General features: G+C 33.0%; 1 protein-coding gene and 1 long non-coding RNA gene across 10 annotated transcripts; one reads left to right on the top strand and one right to left on the bottom strand.

The window, feature by feature from the left end:
* Nucleotides 1-27: 27 nt before the first annotated feature.
* Nucleotides 28-4,759, bottom strand: LOC140880770 (ubiquitin carboxyl-terminal hydrolase 2). 8 transcript variants are annotated; one of them, XM_073285511.1, is made up of 7 exons: nucleotides 4,646-4,759; nucleotides 4,498-4,530; nucleotides 4,366-4,413; nucleotides 2,426-2,472; nucleotides 1,325-1,371; nucleotides 1,134-1,236; nucleotides 28-1,041 (listed from the first exon to the last, which is right to left on the bottom strand). In XM_073285511.1, the coding sequence occupies exons 3-7, from the start codon at nucleotides 4,394-4,396 to the stop codon at nucleotides 268-270; spliced, it is 1,002 nt and encodes a 333-aa protein (XP_073141612.1). In that variant the 5' UTR covers nucleotides 4,397-4,413; nucleotides 4,498-4,530; nucleotides 4,646-4,759; the 3' UTR covers nucleotides 28-267. The 8 variants fall into 8 exon arrangements, with proteins under 8 accessions (XP_073141612.1, XP_073141616.1, XP_073141615.1 ...); XM_073285515.1 differs by having other exon boundaries at nucleotides 4,650-4,751; XM_073285514.1 differs by having other exon boundaries at nucleotides 4,498-4,554; nucleotides 4,646-4,735.
* Nucleotides 4,760-6,240: 1,481 nt separating this feature from the next.
* On the top strand, nucleotides 6,241-10,858 carry LOC140882260 (uncharacterized). Of its 2 annotated transcripts, XR_012150181.1 has the most exons (6): nucleotides 6,241-6,456; nucleotides 6,561-6,671; nucleotides 7,927-8,264; nucleotides 9,279-9,493; nucleotides 9,597-10,471; nucleotides 10,554-10,858. It is a non-coding gene; the product is annotated as an uncharacterized lncRNA (long non-coding RNA). The 2 variants fall into 2 exon arrangements; XR_012150180.1 differs by lacking the exons at nucleotides 9,279-9,493; nucleotides 9,597-10,471 and having other exon boundaries at nucleotides 6,245-6,456.
* The last annotated feature ends 2,361 nt before the right edge of the window (nucleotides 10,859-13,219 follow it).

Raw genomic sequence — 13,219 nt, 5'->3', positions numbered from 1 at the left:
TTTAAATCTTTAAGTTACAGTAAATGCTTCATTCTCAATCATGTTATCGATAGCTTAGCTTATTAAACATCTCATACATCGACTGCCTTCGTCCAGTAGGCACAACTAAACAAAGAAAGAGAGGAGAGAAAGAGAAGCATTCCTAAATACTAATCCATAAGTAAAAGTATATGCATTCCATATGATACATATCCAGATAAATACTCAGTTACTGAATCATCAACAGTTGTCATCAAGCAAAAAGGTCAATGACTGCAGCTCACTCTTCTAGGATTTGGTTGCTTTTTGTTTGGCCTTCTCTATGAGGGGTCTCAGCTGCTTCTTCTCAGCTAGTATCTTTAAGAAGTTGAACAAGAAAGGTATGTAGTTGTGCTTACGGCGTATGTTTTCAGTTCTCCATTTCTTGAATTTTTCCTCCTCCATCAGTATCTTCTCAGTAGCAGCTTCGATCCCAGCATTTGTTTCTGAAAGTGTTATATTTAGCGATTCCATGTTACTGCCGTCCATCATTCTTTCTGACTGTAAGGCAGCAAGCTGCTGGAGAATTCGCTCCCTCTTCCTTTGGAGTTCCTTGAGCTCCGCCGTGTACATCTCTTTCCTGTTCCTTATTATCGCAAGCAGATTAAACCTTATCTCGTTCTTTGAGTATCTCTCTATACGTTCTTGAATCACTGGTTGCACCATTTGTAGCCATTCCACGTCATCTTGTCCATTGGGGCACTGTCCCAGGCTTATAGGTCCCTCCTTCAGTCCATCGAGCTCGTACAGTATGCCATCAACAGGTATGTAACTTATGAAGTGATAGACATCATCGTCTTTACCAGCAGACTTCTGCTCTTCAGGTACAAAGGGCTCAGGCCTCGCGAAACTATTGTGTGCCACACGAATAGCTTCACTATTATTGATAGCCAAACCTTTAAGCTCAGGTGGAAAGTTTTTCGTGAATTCTTTCAGTGCGGTCAGCTCTGGGCCAATATCAATGTCAGGGCTGTTAATCAGAATAGACAGGATAGCTTGTGTGGCACAAGCGTTGTTGATCACCTATAATCATTAAAGAAAAGATATATTGCATTATCCTAGAATTCTACTAAACATATCTCATATCTGCCAAAATAAATGTTGTGGACATGAACCTGGCTGGCAAAAAATAAGTTTGGGCTTGGATCCTTAATAACCACGCGATCATCCTTTTCACCAGGGCGCCATTTGAAGAGGAATATGAGCCCATATATTGGCCTGAAAAACAGAGATCCAAAAAGTTTTGGCTAATGAGAGAGAATATGACGAAAGATTTTTTAACAGTGACTTGTATTAATCAATTTACCGTAGACTATTTAGAGAATCGAGGTCAAGTGAATACAACTCCTCGACCTGCTTGAGAATAGCAAAGTAAGGAAGCTAAACCATTATAAGTAAACAAATATTCAAGAGAACTAGGTCAGCCAGCTAACAGAATTCCATTTTTCCTTCAGTCTTAAACCAAACTAGTTATTCAAACAATAACTTTTTCATTCATGTCCAGCTCGCAAAATTCTCGTAACGGATATGGGAAAGAAACGAATGCTTGTCACAAGATAACTCCAATATACTTTCCAGACTTCCATTTTTGAATTAGGTGCTACTCCGAAGTTAACACCAAAATTGAAAATACTAGTACTTTCCATAGGATAATTCCAACACGGGATCAAAATTAAATAATAACTACCAAAATCTTCAGTATTATGACTCTTGAAGCTGAGGCTGAGGCTCTAAGCATCAGAGTATAGAGACCTCCTAGAGGGTAAAAATAATGTCTTTCTTTTGGATACATGAACAAACAATTGGATTTGGTTTTTAATAAATAGTTAAATGCCATGAAGTAAAATAAAACTGATCACCAGAAAGTAGGATGTGAACATATTAACCTTTTTCCGAGTCCAAAGAGGGTTCTCCCCAGGAACCCAACAACTCAAAAGCATCTTTGAGCTTATCTAGCTTATAGTCTGGATTTGGAAGCACTTATATTCATCTAGTCCTATCTGTTCATCAGGCAGAACAGCTTAACCCATCTAATATTTCTGCAGTAAGTGTGAAATTGTTGCGGCAAAACACAGGGCAATTTCAGATGTTCCTTGAGATGCCTTACTGAAGCAATAATCTTTTCTTTCTTCAAATCTGACCACATTCCAATCATTTAAAACCCAATGCTTACCCCCAACCCCCAAAAAATAAAAAGGAAACAGAACCTTATATATATTCCAATCTTCCCATTTCCAACTGTTTACTTAAACTAGAGTTTTCAAGTTCAGATCATCCAAAATTCAACGAAAAAGATTTTCCAAAACAAAAGGAAATCCTATTATGAGTAATGCTGAATAGCATATCTAAGCAATACAATCTCAATTTCAGAGCACCTAGCAAGATGAATATGCATCAAGAACAATACCTGAACACCTTTAACTTGCATCTGCTGAATGAGTTCGGTGAAAACTCCTGCAGCAAGAAAGAAAACTCAATACAACGGAATGCAAAATTTGGGTTTCATGTTCCAAGCGCAGAATAGCATCTCAAAAGAGTGTTCCAACAGAGTCAATTTAAGGAAAAAGCCAAAACAAATGCAGGAGAAAGAACTTTAGCATAATTCATAGTCTTGAACAAGGAATATAAAAGCTGTTTTCTCAAGTTTACTGGGGACATTTAGAAAGGTGTCGAAAATTTAAGAACAAACGGAAGATTGCTGAGCTATGTTTCAAAAACAGAAAAGAAGCCAAATTTTCACAGAAAATAAGATTCAAAATTAGGGTGAATACATCGTTCACAATTGGTTTACTAAAACTCGAGATTCAGAAATCAGAAGTCAAAATTACTTGCCTCTGTAGCTTTCTAAGGAAGTATACCTTTTGGATGACACTTCTGCAATCATGTGGAGCTAGGATTTTGGTTGAGTGTAGACAACAATATATTATAATTATAACGCAAAAAAAACCACATTTTAATCGACAACCATAAATAATGTGTCTTAAGTTCGAACACAAACTACACATGGTCAGAAGCACATTTACTTGATGGAAAAACGCCAAAAAAAATGACGAAGAACATTACGTACATAAATCAGTAATCAAAAGTAAATTTGATAGAAAATGTAAACTCTACATTCGAAAAATAAGCATGAATTATATTCACTCCTGATAGCAAAAAAGAGACAATCTAAAAACAGTTTAATAATTGACAAACATTGAATGAAAAAAGTAGACCTAAAATTTGGTGAAATTGTGGGTTTTGTAAAGAATTTGAAATATGAAACAAGTAATATGAATTGTAATGGTTGTTAATCAAAATTCAAAACGCATGACACTCGTGACTCGTGAGGAAAATACATTGTATAAACTGTGTAGATGAGGTAAAAATTTGAATCTAAAATTTGGGTCTAAAAATTTATAAAAAGAAAAATAGTCAGTATTTTTTTGGGTTTAGCGTGAACAACTAAGCATATAAATAATAGCATATAAATTAAAACTTAAAAATTTGAATCTAAAATTATACAAAATATATACACACACTATATATATTAAGTAAGATCATGTTAGTGAGATACCAAAACATAAAATTATATTAAATTCAAAGATACTTCAACCTCAATAAATTTCACGCAAAAAATTAATTTTGTGCACAAATTGCATTAAATTGCTAGTGTATATATATATATATATATATATAATGTTCTGGGCCTATATATATATACAACATTTTTTTTTGGGCCCAGTGTGGGCTCCTTAGCTGGCTCCGCCCATGTGTCTATACACCAAGGCTACTAAACTTCGCCCTAAATATCGAGACCGTTTCTTTGGCTACATTTATGGTTTTAGTACTTAAGATCAAATGAGTTCAAGCAAAACATTAGAATCCATGCATTATCCTTTACAGGAGTAGAGATATGTAATCGAGGATATGAAGAGATGCGTCCTTGTCACTGAGTGAAAAAATTTATGGGAAAACCAATATAAAACAACAACTATGCATGACTGCATAATGAAGATAAACAACTTTACGAGTACAAATTTCATTCCAACCATCCCTTAAACACTCCAACAAAACAAGTATTAGAATACTAAATTATAGATGAGAGCGCAAAAAAAAAACACCATTGGGTTCTACATTAGTGTTCTTTCTCATGTTGTACGTGAATGAAATAAGGATATGTCAGGAATCAAAATTTTCCAATCAAAGATGCAAAAAATAATTGAATTTTTGCTATAAAATACCGACCCTTGAACGCCAAAAAAATAGTGAAATTCAGACGCCTCCCACTTAGCAAAAAACAAATTAGCCAAGACATTCCATTTCAACAAACAGGAACATAATATGAAACACCAAAGAAAAACATACCAGGATCCGACTCAATAGTGCACCAAGACATGATGTTTAATCCAACAACTGCAAAATTCCAAAATTTACAGTTTAGGTTTATAAAAGCACGAGTTTTATGCATTATACATTCAGATTCTCCACAAAACTCACAATTTAGACACGGAAAGCGTTGAACACACAACACTGCACGCAATAGCAAAACTAAACCTAATTATTTCCACAAAAATAAGCTAAGACGCACTGTCAATCCATACGAAACAAAACTCACGAAGCCCCTCGGTAAATTAAAGATTACTACCGACCACTTCAAGCTGGGAGACCGCGAACGGCGGCGGAGAGGCGGCGACTTACTGCGTGTTTTTGGCCTTTTTTTCTCGGTAGACGAAGCTCCGCTACGCTGTTTGGAGTTCTATGGAGACTGGACGAAAAAATACTGATTTTATTTATAATTTGGGGTAAAATATTTTGAATTAAAAAAATTTTATTTTCTGACAAGTTTCTTAATATTGAATGTTTTAGTGGATTTGATTTGGTGATAATTTTATTTTTTTTTAATCTAACTGTCTAAACAGTTTTTTTAATTTATACATATTTCTTCGTATGACATCATAACCATAACGTTAATCTTAATTTCTATCTATTTTCAAATTTCAAATTATAGTAAATAAAAAAATAAGTGAGAAATAACTGATATAATATATAACAGTTTTAACTGTTTCTCACGGTTATCTTGTTTTTTACCTTTTTTTACTCGTTTCCTATGTTCATTATTCTTTACCCAAAAAAACAATTTTTCTTATTATAATATATAAATTTATTAAATTTTTTTATTAAAAATTAAATTTAATAAAAAAAATCAAATTTTCGTCACACGCCCCGCAAACACACCCCGCAAACACACAGCGAATATTTACGAATAGCTATAATATATTTGATTTAGATGATAATGCAGTGATGTTTTAGAATTAGTCCAAATTGTGAAGCCCATGGATGTTGCGACTGGCTGCCAGCCCACGAGTGGGTACGTTTTGATAAAATAAAATAATCAAAAAAGGGTTGACTAAATAAATGAATCGTTCACTATTTTCGATTATTTTAATTTTTTTTAATGGTTCAAGATGAATTATCTAAAAACAATTCAATTACAATTTGATTCTCAATTGTCATCGCCAGTCGATTCTTCGTACCTGAATGAATCAAATAATTATTCTAATTTTGAATAAAATAAATATAATTGATTTGAGAAGTTGAATTCTAATCAAATCCATCCAAATATTTTGGATGCAAATTTGATTTTAAAGTGTTATACAAATTTTTGTCTAACAATTCAAGTTTGTTTTTATGTTCGTGATTTTTTATGTGACTCACAGTCAACAGATAGAATAAATAAATATCATTAAATTTGTTCGCATGATAATATCATAACGTGATATGATGGTGACGCCAATGATAGTTTGTTTACATCAGGCCAGGTGCTAAATGTTCAGTTACTCGCGTGACTAATTTTTTAGCACAATTTGTTATTTCATTTTCTACACATTTTTATGGGGTGAACACTAAATCTTCATCTTGGTTGGATAATATAATATCATTGACTTATTTTTACTAATAATGATACGAGCTAATCAATAAAAAAAAAATATTTTCGAATGATTGAATAAATGATTATGAATTGTATTTACAAATTTTGTAAAAAAACAATCCACGGTCATTTTTTCTAAATCATTTACATACACCACCAAACATTGATACTAACTCGAGAAGCAAACGGCCGTTCAATTTTCCGTTGATTTATAGCTTTTAGGTGTACGAGATTGAATTTATAATAAATAAATAAAGGGGGATTTGGTGATAAATCCCTATACCCAAACACACATTTACAATCAGTCTCCATGTCCCTAAATTCATTACTGTAGTCCCTGATACTCATAAATTATTTGTTTGAGATCCCTAGTCAACAAATCACGTTAATTTATATTTATCTTTCTTCCTTACCTTCTCGTTTTTTACCCTTCTTTCTCATCCCCTCTTTCACGCACAGTAAATCCGTAGCTATGGAAGACGAAGGCGCCTGTAGAGGAAGCGAAATTTTTTTCTAAAAATTCTACGGTAAATCATCTTCTCCCCTCATTCTTTATTTCGTTTTTTTCCTTCTCGTGGATACGATCTTCACTTCACGATTTCTCCTCTCCTCTATTTCACGAATTCTACAGTAAATCACTAGCCCCTTGGACGACGAAGGACTGGAAGAGCACGAGGGGCAGTCTAACCTGTACCTGTGCAAGTGAAAGAAGAGGACATCAGAAATCCTTGAATCGATATCTGTAATCCCTGTCGTTTTTTCTGTCGTTCTCCTGGATTTGCTTTTTCACTGTTATGCCCGTGATTTTGATTCAATTTTCTTGGTGCGCATGTAATGGATTTTGTTGTTTTGAACGTTGTTGAATGACCGAATCAAAGAAGCAGTAGCAGTAGAAGTAGAGTATTTTGCTCAAACATTTTATAAGAGGCAGTAGTGACTCTATTCAAAACGCTCTCAATCTATTTTTGTTTTTTTTAAAAAAATTGAAGCCTCGCTGATTCCATTTTGCAAGTCATGATTATAGAGTAGATGATTATTTGAATTTGTAAAACGATGAAGATGACAAAGTATTGATTTATATTCATTTTATCCAAGTTTTTAAGCTACATTTTGCCGTCATTAAAGGGCGAAGGAATAAGGTGACTGATTTATTTTTTGCATTCGAACTCCTTGCGTGGTGCGTTGATTAATTTGCTTTCAATCTACTTTGTGTCAATGGTAATGATATATATATATATATATATATATATATATATATATATATATATATATATTTCTGATTGTTTGTTGTGTTGGAAATTATGAGACTGACATCAATTGTTAAATAAATGATGATATTTATGTGGAGTCAACATGTGCTGATATTTTATGATTATAGTTGAACTGGTGTGGTGTTTTAAGTTCAATTTGTTTTTAATGTCAGTTTACTGTTATTATTTTGTGAATTTAATGTTATGATTCAATGATGACTAATATATGTTATTATATTTATGAAGTGATTCCTAAATATTTGTTTTGGATCATTATTTTTTACTTATCAAGATTTTATCATAACGAAAAATCTAGAAAGTGAAAAAAGATAAATCTCTAACAGTAGGACATGTTTGGATTTTCTTTAGTTTGAGTTGGTTTAAGTGTAAGACTTATGTTTGTGTGATTCATCTACATGTTATTGGTCTGCTGGTAATTGTACTTCGAATTATTTATTTTTTTCAAATTGTCCTTGATTGTTGTGTATTTTGTTCAAATTTATGTGTTTTTTTTAGTGGTTATTATTGTAATATATTTGTCGTAAGGTCACTCTTTTTTTAGTTGTATGTATTATAATTTTGTTGTTATAATGTTTTTATAATTTATAAATACTTTTATTATATTTGGTAAATGTTTTATGAATTTATAAATGAAGATCTTTTTTATTCTGCTTTTTTGTGAATAATTATTTAAAATTATTTATTTAGTAATTTTCATTAAAAAATTTAACCACTCAGTTGGCGCAGATACTTGTTTGATTTATTGGCACAATGGAATCTGGATCTGGATCATCAAATTTTTCATTCCTGGGTAGCTGCGAATATAAAAATGAGCTCTATATGATTTCCATTTTTAATGGCTTTGGTTTAATGGAGTTGTTCCTTAATATTGAGAGAAAATGTAAGGATATTTCTCAGCAAACCGTGACTCTACAATATCTAGCCCCTCATCAAAAGAAGTATGTGACGTTGAATGAAGATGATGATGTTCGTATCATGACTCATCTTCACACATCTATGAAACTGACAATAATTAATATGAGGGCAGTGAGAAAGGACGAAATGGAAGGCTGCAATCTACAGAGGTAAAAAGTTATTTATTAATATGTACTTCTCACATGGATTTGGTAAGTCATCTACATGGTACAACTTATGATATATTTTTCTCTTCTTGTTTTATATCGTATGTTTTGTGGAGATATGTTGTGAGTGTGCTTGTTATGAATCTTGATGATGTATCGGTTATAGTTTGTCAAATAACTGATCCATTTCTTTGTTATCTTGATCTCTAGTATTATTTCATTTGTCTTACATTAATAATTTTGTAGAAGGTACAAAATGGAAGGTTAACATATATTTCCATTACTTAAAATAGGGTTGAATGTGAAGATGAGATGGTGAGTAGTAATGATAATCATCTTGAAGTTGGTTTTTTAAGAAACTCCATAGACGTTTGGAGTTACTGCATCCGTGGAGAGGGTCAGGTTTTTAAAGACGCGGCTGAATTTAGAGTTTATGCTAAAAATTATGCAATTAGTACGAGACGTTCTTTTTTGTACAAAAAGAATGATAATGAGAAGATCATTCTTGTGTGTGCGCTGCTAACAATTGTTCTTGGAGAATTTATGCCTCGCGACATAAAGCTGACAATCTCTTTGGCATTAGAAAATGTAATCTGATACATACATGTGGAGATGACAATCTTCGTTCTAGAGGACATCCTAGAGCTGATTCTGCTTGGGTTTCTAATATTGTGGTGGAAAGACTGAGGGGAGAGCCGTCATATCGACCATGTATGATTTTGAAAGATATACAAAGAGATTTTGGAGTCGAGCTCAGTTACCACAAGGCTTGGAAAGGGAAAGAATTGGCTATGCATGACATTCACGGTATGGATGATGAGTCTTATGATAAATTAAGATGGTATTGTAGTGCCATCAAAGAAACTAATCCTGAAAGTATTGTTGAGTGTGAAATTGAACAATGCAGTAATAAATTTAAACGGCTATTCATATGCTTCAATGCATGTGCAACTGGTTTTGTCCATGGATATAGGCCATTGGTTGTGAAAGATGATAATGATGATTTTTTTACATTAGCGTACGCAGTTGTGGATGCTAAAAATGATGATAATTGGAGATGGTTTTGTTTCCAACTTAAAGATGCTCTGTGTTTACATAATTCTACGAGGTTCGATGAGTACACTTTTTTCTCTGATCGGCATCCCGGAATAATCAAGGGTCTTGAGTTAATATTCCCAAGCAGTCAACATGTTTATTGTCTACGTCATTTGGTAGATAATTTTGTGAAACAGGTTGGTAAATAATTTAATGTTTTTGTCGTGACACATTTTTTAAAAATATTATAGTATTATATATTTTTTTGTTTACAATCTTTTATACGTTTTTTGTACGTAGGTGATGCGAAGATACCCGCTTCACAACAAGAAACATTGGTCATCTGTGTTCAAAAAAGCTGCATATGCTCCATCGAAATCGGAGTTTGAACAACATATTAACAATATTCTTACGTCAATGCCACTTTCCAGAGACTTCATTGTCAATTCATGTCCAGAAAGGTGGGCATATGCATTGTTTCGTGAAAATCGATGGGTTGTAATAAACAATAATATGGCTGAGTGTTGGAATAGTTGGGTTAAAGCGGCACGGTTTCTCCCTATTGTGGGCATGGTGGACCACATACGCATTCAAATTATGGACATGATGCACAGACGACGTGAAGCGACAATGAAGATGAACAAAAGGTTGAGTCCATAAAAATAGAATGTTCTTGCAAGAACATATGCTGAATCTTGCAACTTGCAAGTACGCAAGGCAAGTGGTTGGAGTTTTGAGGTTGTGGACGTGGACAAATCGTTAGTTGTTGATTTGTTTTCTACAAGTTGTTCTTGCAAAGCCTGGCAGCTTAATAGACTTCCATGCAAGCATGCATGTGCCGCGATAGAGTCCAAGTCATTGTCTATATATGACTTTTGTGACAAATACTTTACGATGGAGTTATATCGTGAAAGTTACGCAGGAATCCTAAATCCAATTCCTACATTTGAAATGCATGAATCCAATGTCAGTCACATGCTTGTAATCAATCCTCCCGATGTTTGAAGCCAACCTGGTCGAAGAAGAACTCAAAGGATACCATCGCAAGTAGTACTTCAGGCGTCAAAGTGTGGTCGGTGTCGTAAACAAGGCCACAATCAACGAAGTTGCAAAGAACCCATTTCCTAGCCTTTGGATTATGTTTTGTTAACATGTTTTGGTAGTTTTGCGTACAAGTAATATTTTCATCCTATATTTGTGTCTTGAAATATTATGATTTATTTGAAAAAAGAAACTAATATGTTTTCTAATTCATAGGAAAAGGAGGATGGTAGATCACAGACTTTGTGAAACCACGTATACAAAACGGTTTACTCGATCCGGTGGAAGTATTGGTGATGCATCATACCCTTGATCCTTTTGCGAGACTCTATTTTATTTTTTTCTATTATGTTAGTCGTAAGCCATGTACCTATATGGTGGTGATGAATTTCGACTTGTTTTCAGTGACTTATTTCTTCTTGTTCTGGGTAGGTATACTTTCTGTTGCAAACATGAATTTGCATATTTTGTAGACAATTTAAATTTGTATCATTTTTGCCCAATTTTACTTTCTTGTCATATCTTTGTTTGCTAGTGAGTATAAACTTCTGCTTGCATTGTGATTATTTTCACTAAATTAATATTTGTCACTAATAGAATTCCATATATATGTCACGGATCATTCTTCTCCCTTCTAAACCCACTCCTCCTCACGCAAGAAACATCCATCAAAACCCATGGCCGAAGGAATTAATCTATCTACAGGGCGACGACAAGGGACATGGGTTTTGACAAAATAGGATATAATATTACTGAAATATAACAATCTGTCAATGACTAAGTTCTAGTTTCTCGACTTATTATAATTTAACAAACTATCAATGGCTATTTTATCGCGTTATTTTGTGATATATTATGATAATTCAAATATTTTTAACATTCAGCATTTTTTCCTACGAGAACGGTAGAAATTGTGTTATCACGAATTCATGCGGATTTTAAATCACCTTTACTTACATAATACCAAGGTGTTATCAAATAACAATAATTAGTACATGTATTAAATAAGAATTTCATGTAAAAATAATTTCTTTGACATTAGATGCAAATGACATCAAGATTTTTATTTCCATCACTAAACTACTTCAAGGAGATGAGATACTTTGAAAGTGGAGCACAACTTTCTACCAAATATATGTGCTCGAATACCCTCATTATGTGCTAAAATAGGCCAAGATTATGTCGGCATTTATCCGATATATGCTAACTTTAAGCTATTTCTATACCGAATATTATGTAAAAATAATTTCTTTAACATTAGATGCAAATGACATCAAGATTTTTATTTCCACCACTAAACTACTTCAAGGAGATGAGATACTTTGAAAGTAGAGCACAACTTTCTTCCAAATATATGTGCTCGAATACCCTCTTTATGTGCTAAAATAGGCAAAGATTATGCCGGAATTTATCCGATATATGCTAACTTTAAGCTATTTCTATACCGAATATTATTTAAAAATAATTTTTTTAACATCAGATGCAAATGACATCAAGATTTTTATTTCCACCACTAAACTACTTCAAGGAGATGAGACACTTTGAAAGTGGAGCACAACTTTCTACAAAATATATGTGCTCGAATACCCTCGTTATGTGCTAAAATAGGCCGAGATTATGCCGAAATTTATCCGATATATGCTAACTTTAAGCTATTTCTATACCGAATATTATGCAAAAATAATTTCTTTAACATTAGATGCAAATGACATCAAGATTTTTATTTCCACCACTAAACTACTTCAAGGAGATGAGATACTTTGAAAGTGGAGCACAACTTTCTTTCAAATATATGTGCTCGAATACCCTCGTTATATGCTAAAATAGGCCAAGATTATGCCGGAATTTATCCGATATATGCTAACTTTAAGCTATTTCTATACCGAATATTATGTAAAAATAATTTCTTTAACATTAGATGCAAATGACATCAAGATTTTTATTTCCACCACTAAACTACTTCAAGGAGATGAGATACTTTGAAAGTGGAGCACAACTTTCTTCCAAATATATATGCTCGAATACCCTCGTTATGTGCTAAAATGGGCCAAGATTATGCCGGAATTTATTCGATATATTAAGCTATTTCTATACATAATATTATTAAAAATTATTTATTTAACATTAGATGCAAATGACATCAAGATTTTTATTTCCACCACTAAACTACTTCAAGGAGATGAGATACTCTGAAAGTGGAGCACAACTTTCTTTCAAATATATGTGCTCGAATACCCTCGTTATGTGCTAAAATAGGCCAAGATTATGTCGGAATTTATCCGATATATGCTAACTTTAAGCTATTTCTATACCGAATATTATGTAAAAATAATTTCTTTAACATTAGATGCAAATGACATCAAGATTTTTATTTTCACCACTAAACTACTTCAAGGAGATGAGATACTTTGAAAGTGTAGCACAACTTTCTTCCAAATATATGTGCTCGAATACCCTCGTTATGTGCTAAAATAGGCCAAGATTATGCCGAAATTTATCCGATATATGTTATATACTAAATATTATGTAAAAATAATTTCTTTAACATTAGATGCAAATGACATCAAGATTTTTATTTCCACCACTAAACTACTTCAAGGAGATGAGATACTTTGAAAGTGGAGCACAACTTTCTTCCAAATATATGTGCTCGAATACCCTCGTTATGTGCTAAAATAGGCCAAGATTATGCCGGAATTTATCCGATATATGCTAACTTTAAACTATTTCTATATCGAATATTATGTAAACATAATTTCTTTAACATTAGATGCAAATGACATCAAGATTTTTATTTCCACCACTAAACTACTTCAAAGAGATGAGATACTTTGAAAGTGTAGCACAACTTTCTTTCAAATATATGTGCTTGAATACCCTCG

Source organism: Henckelia pumila, chromosome 2 (assembly GCF_033568475.1).
Source record: "Henckelia pumila isolate YLH828 chromosome 2, ASM3356847v2, whole genome shotgun sequence".
NCBI classification, from domain to species: Eukaryota; Viridiplantae; Streptophyta; class Magnoliopsida; order Lamiales; family Gesneriaceae; genus Henckelia; species Henckelia pumila.
This window is presented reverse-complemented; position numbering and strand designations above follow the sequence as displayed.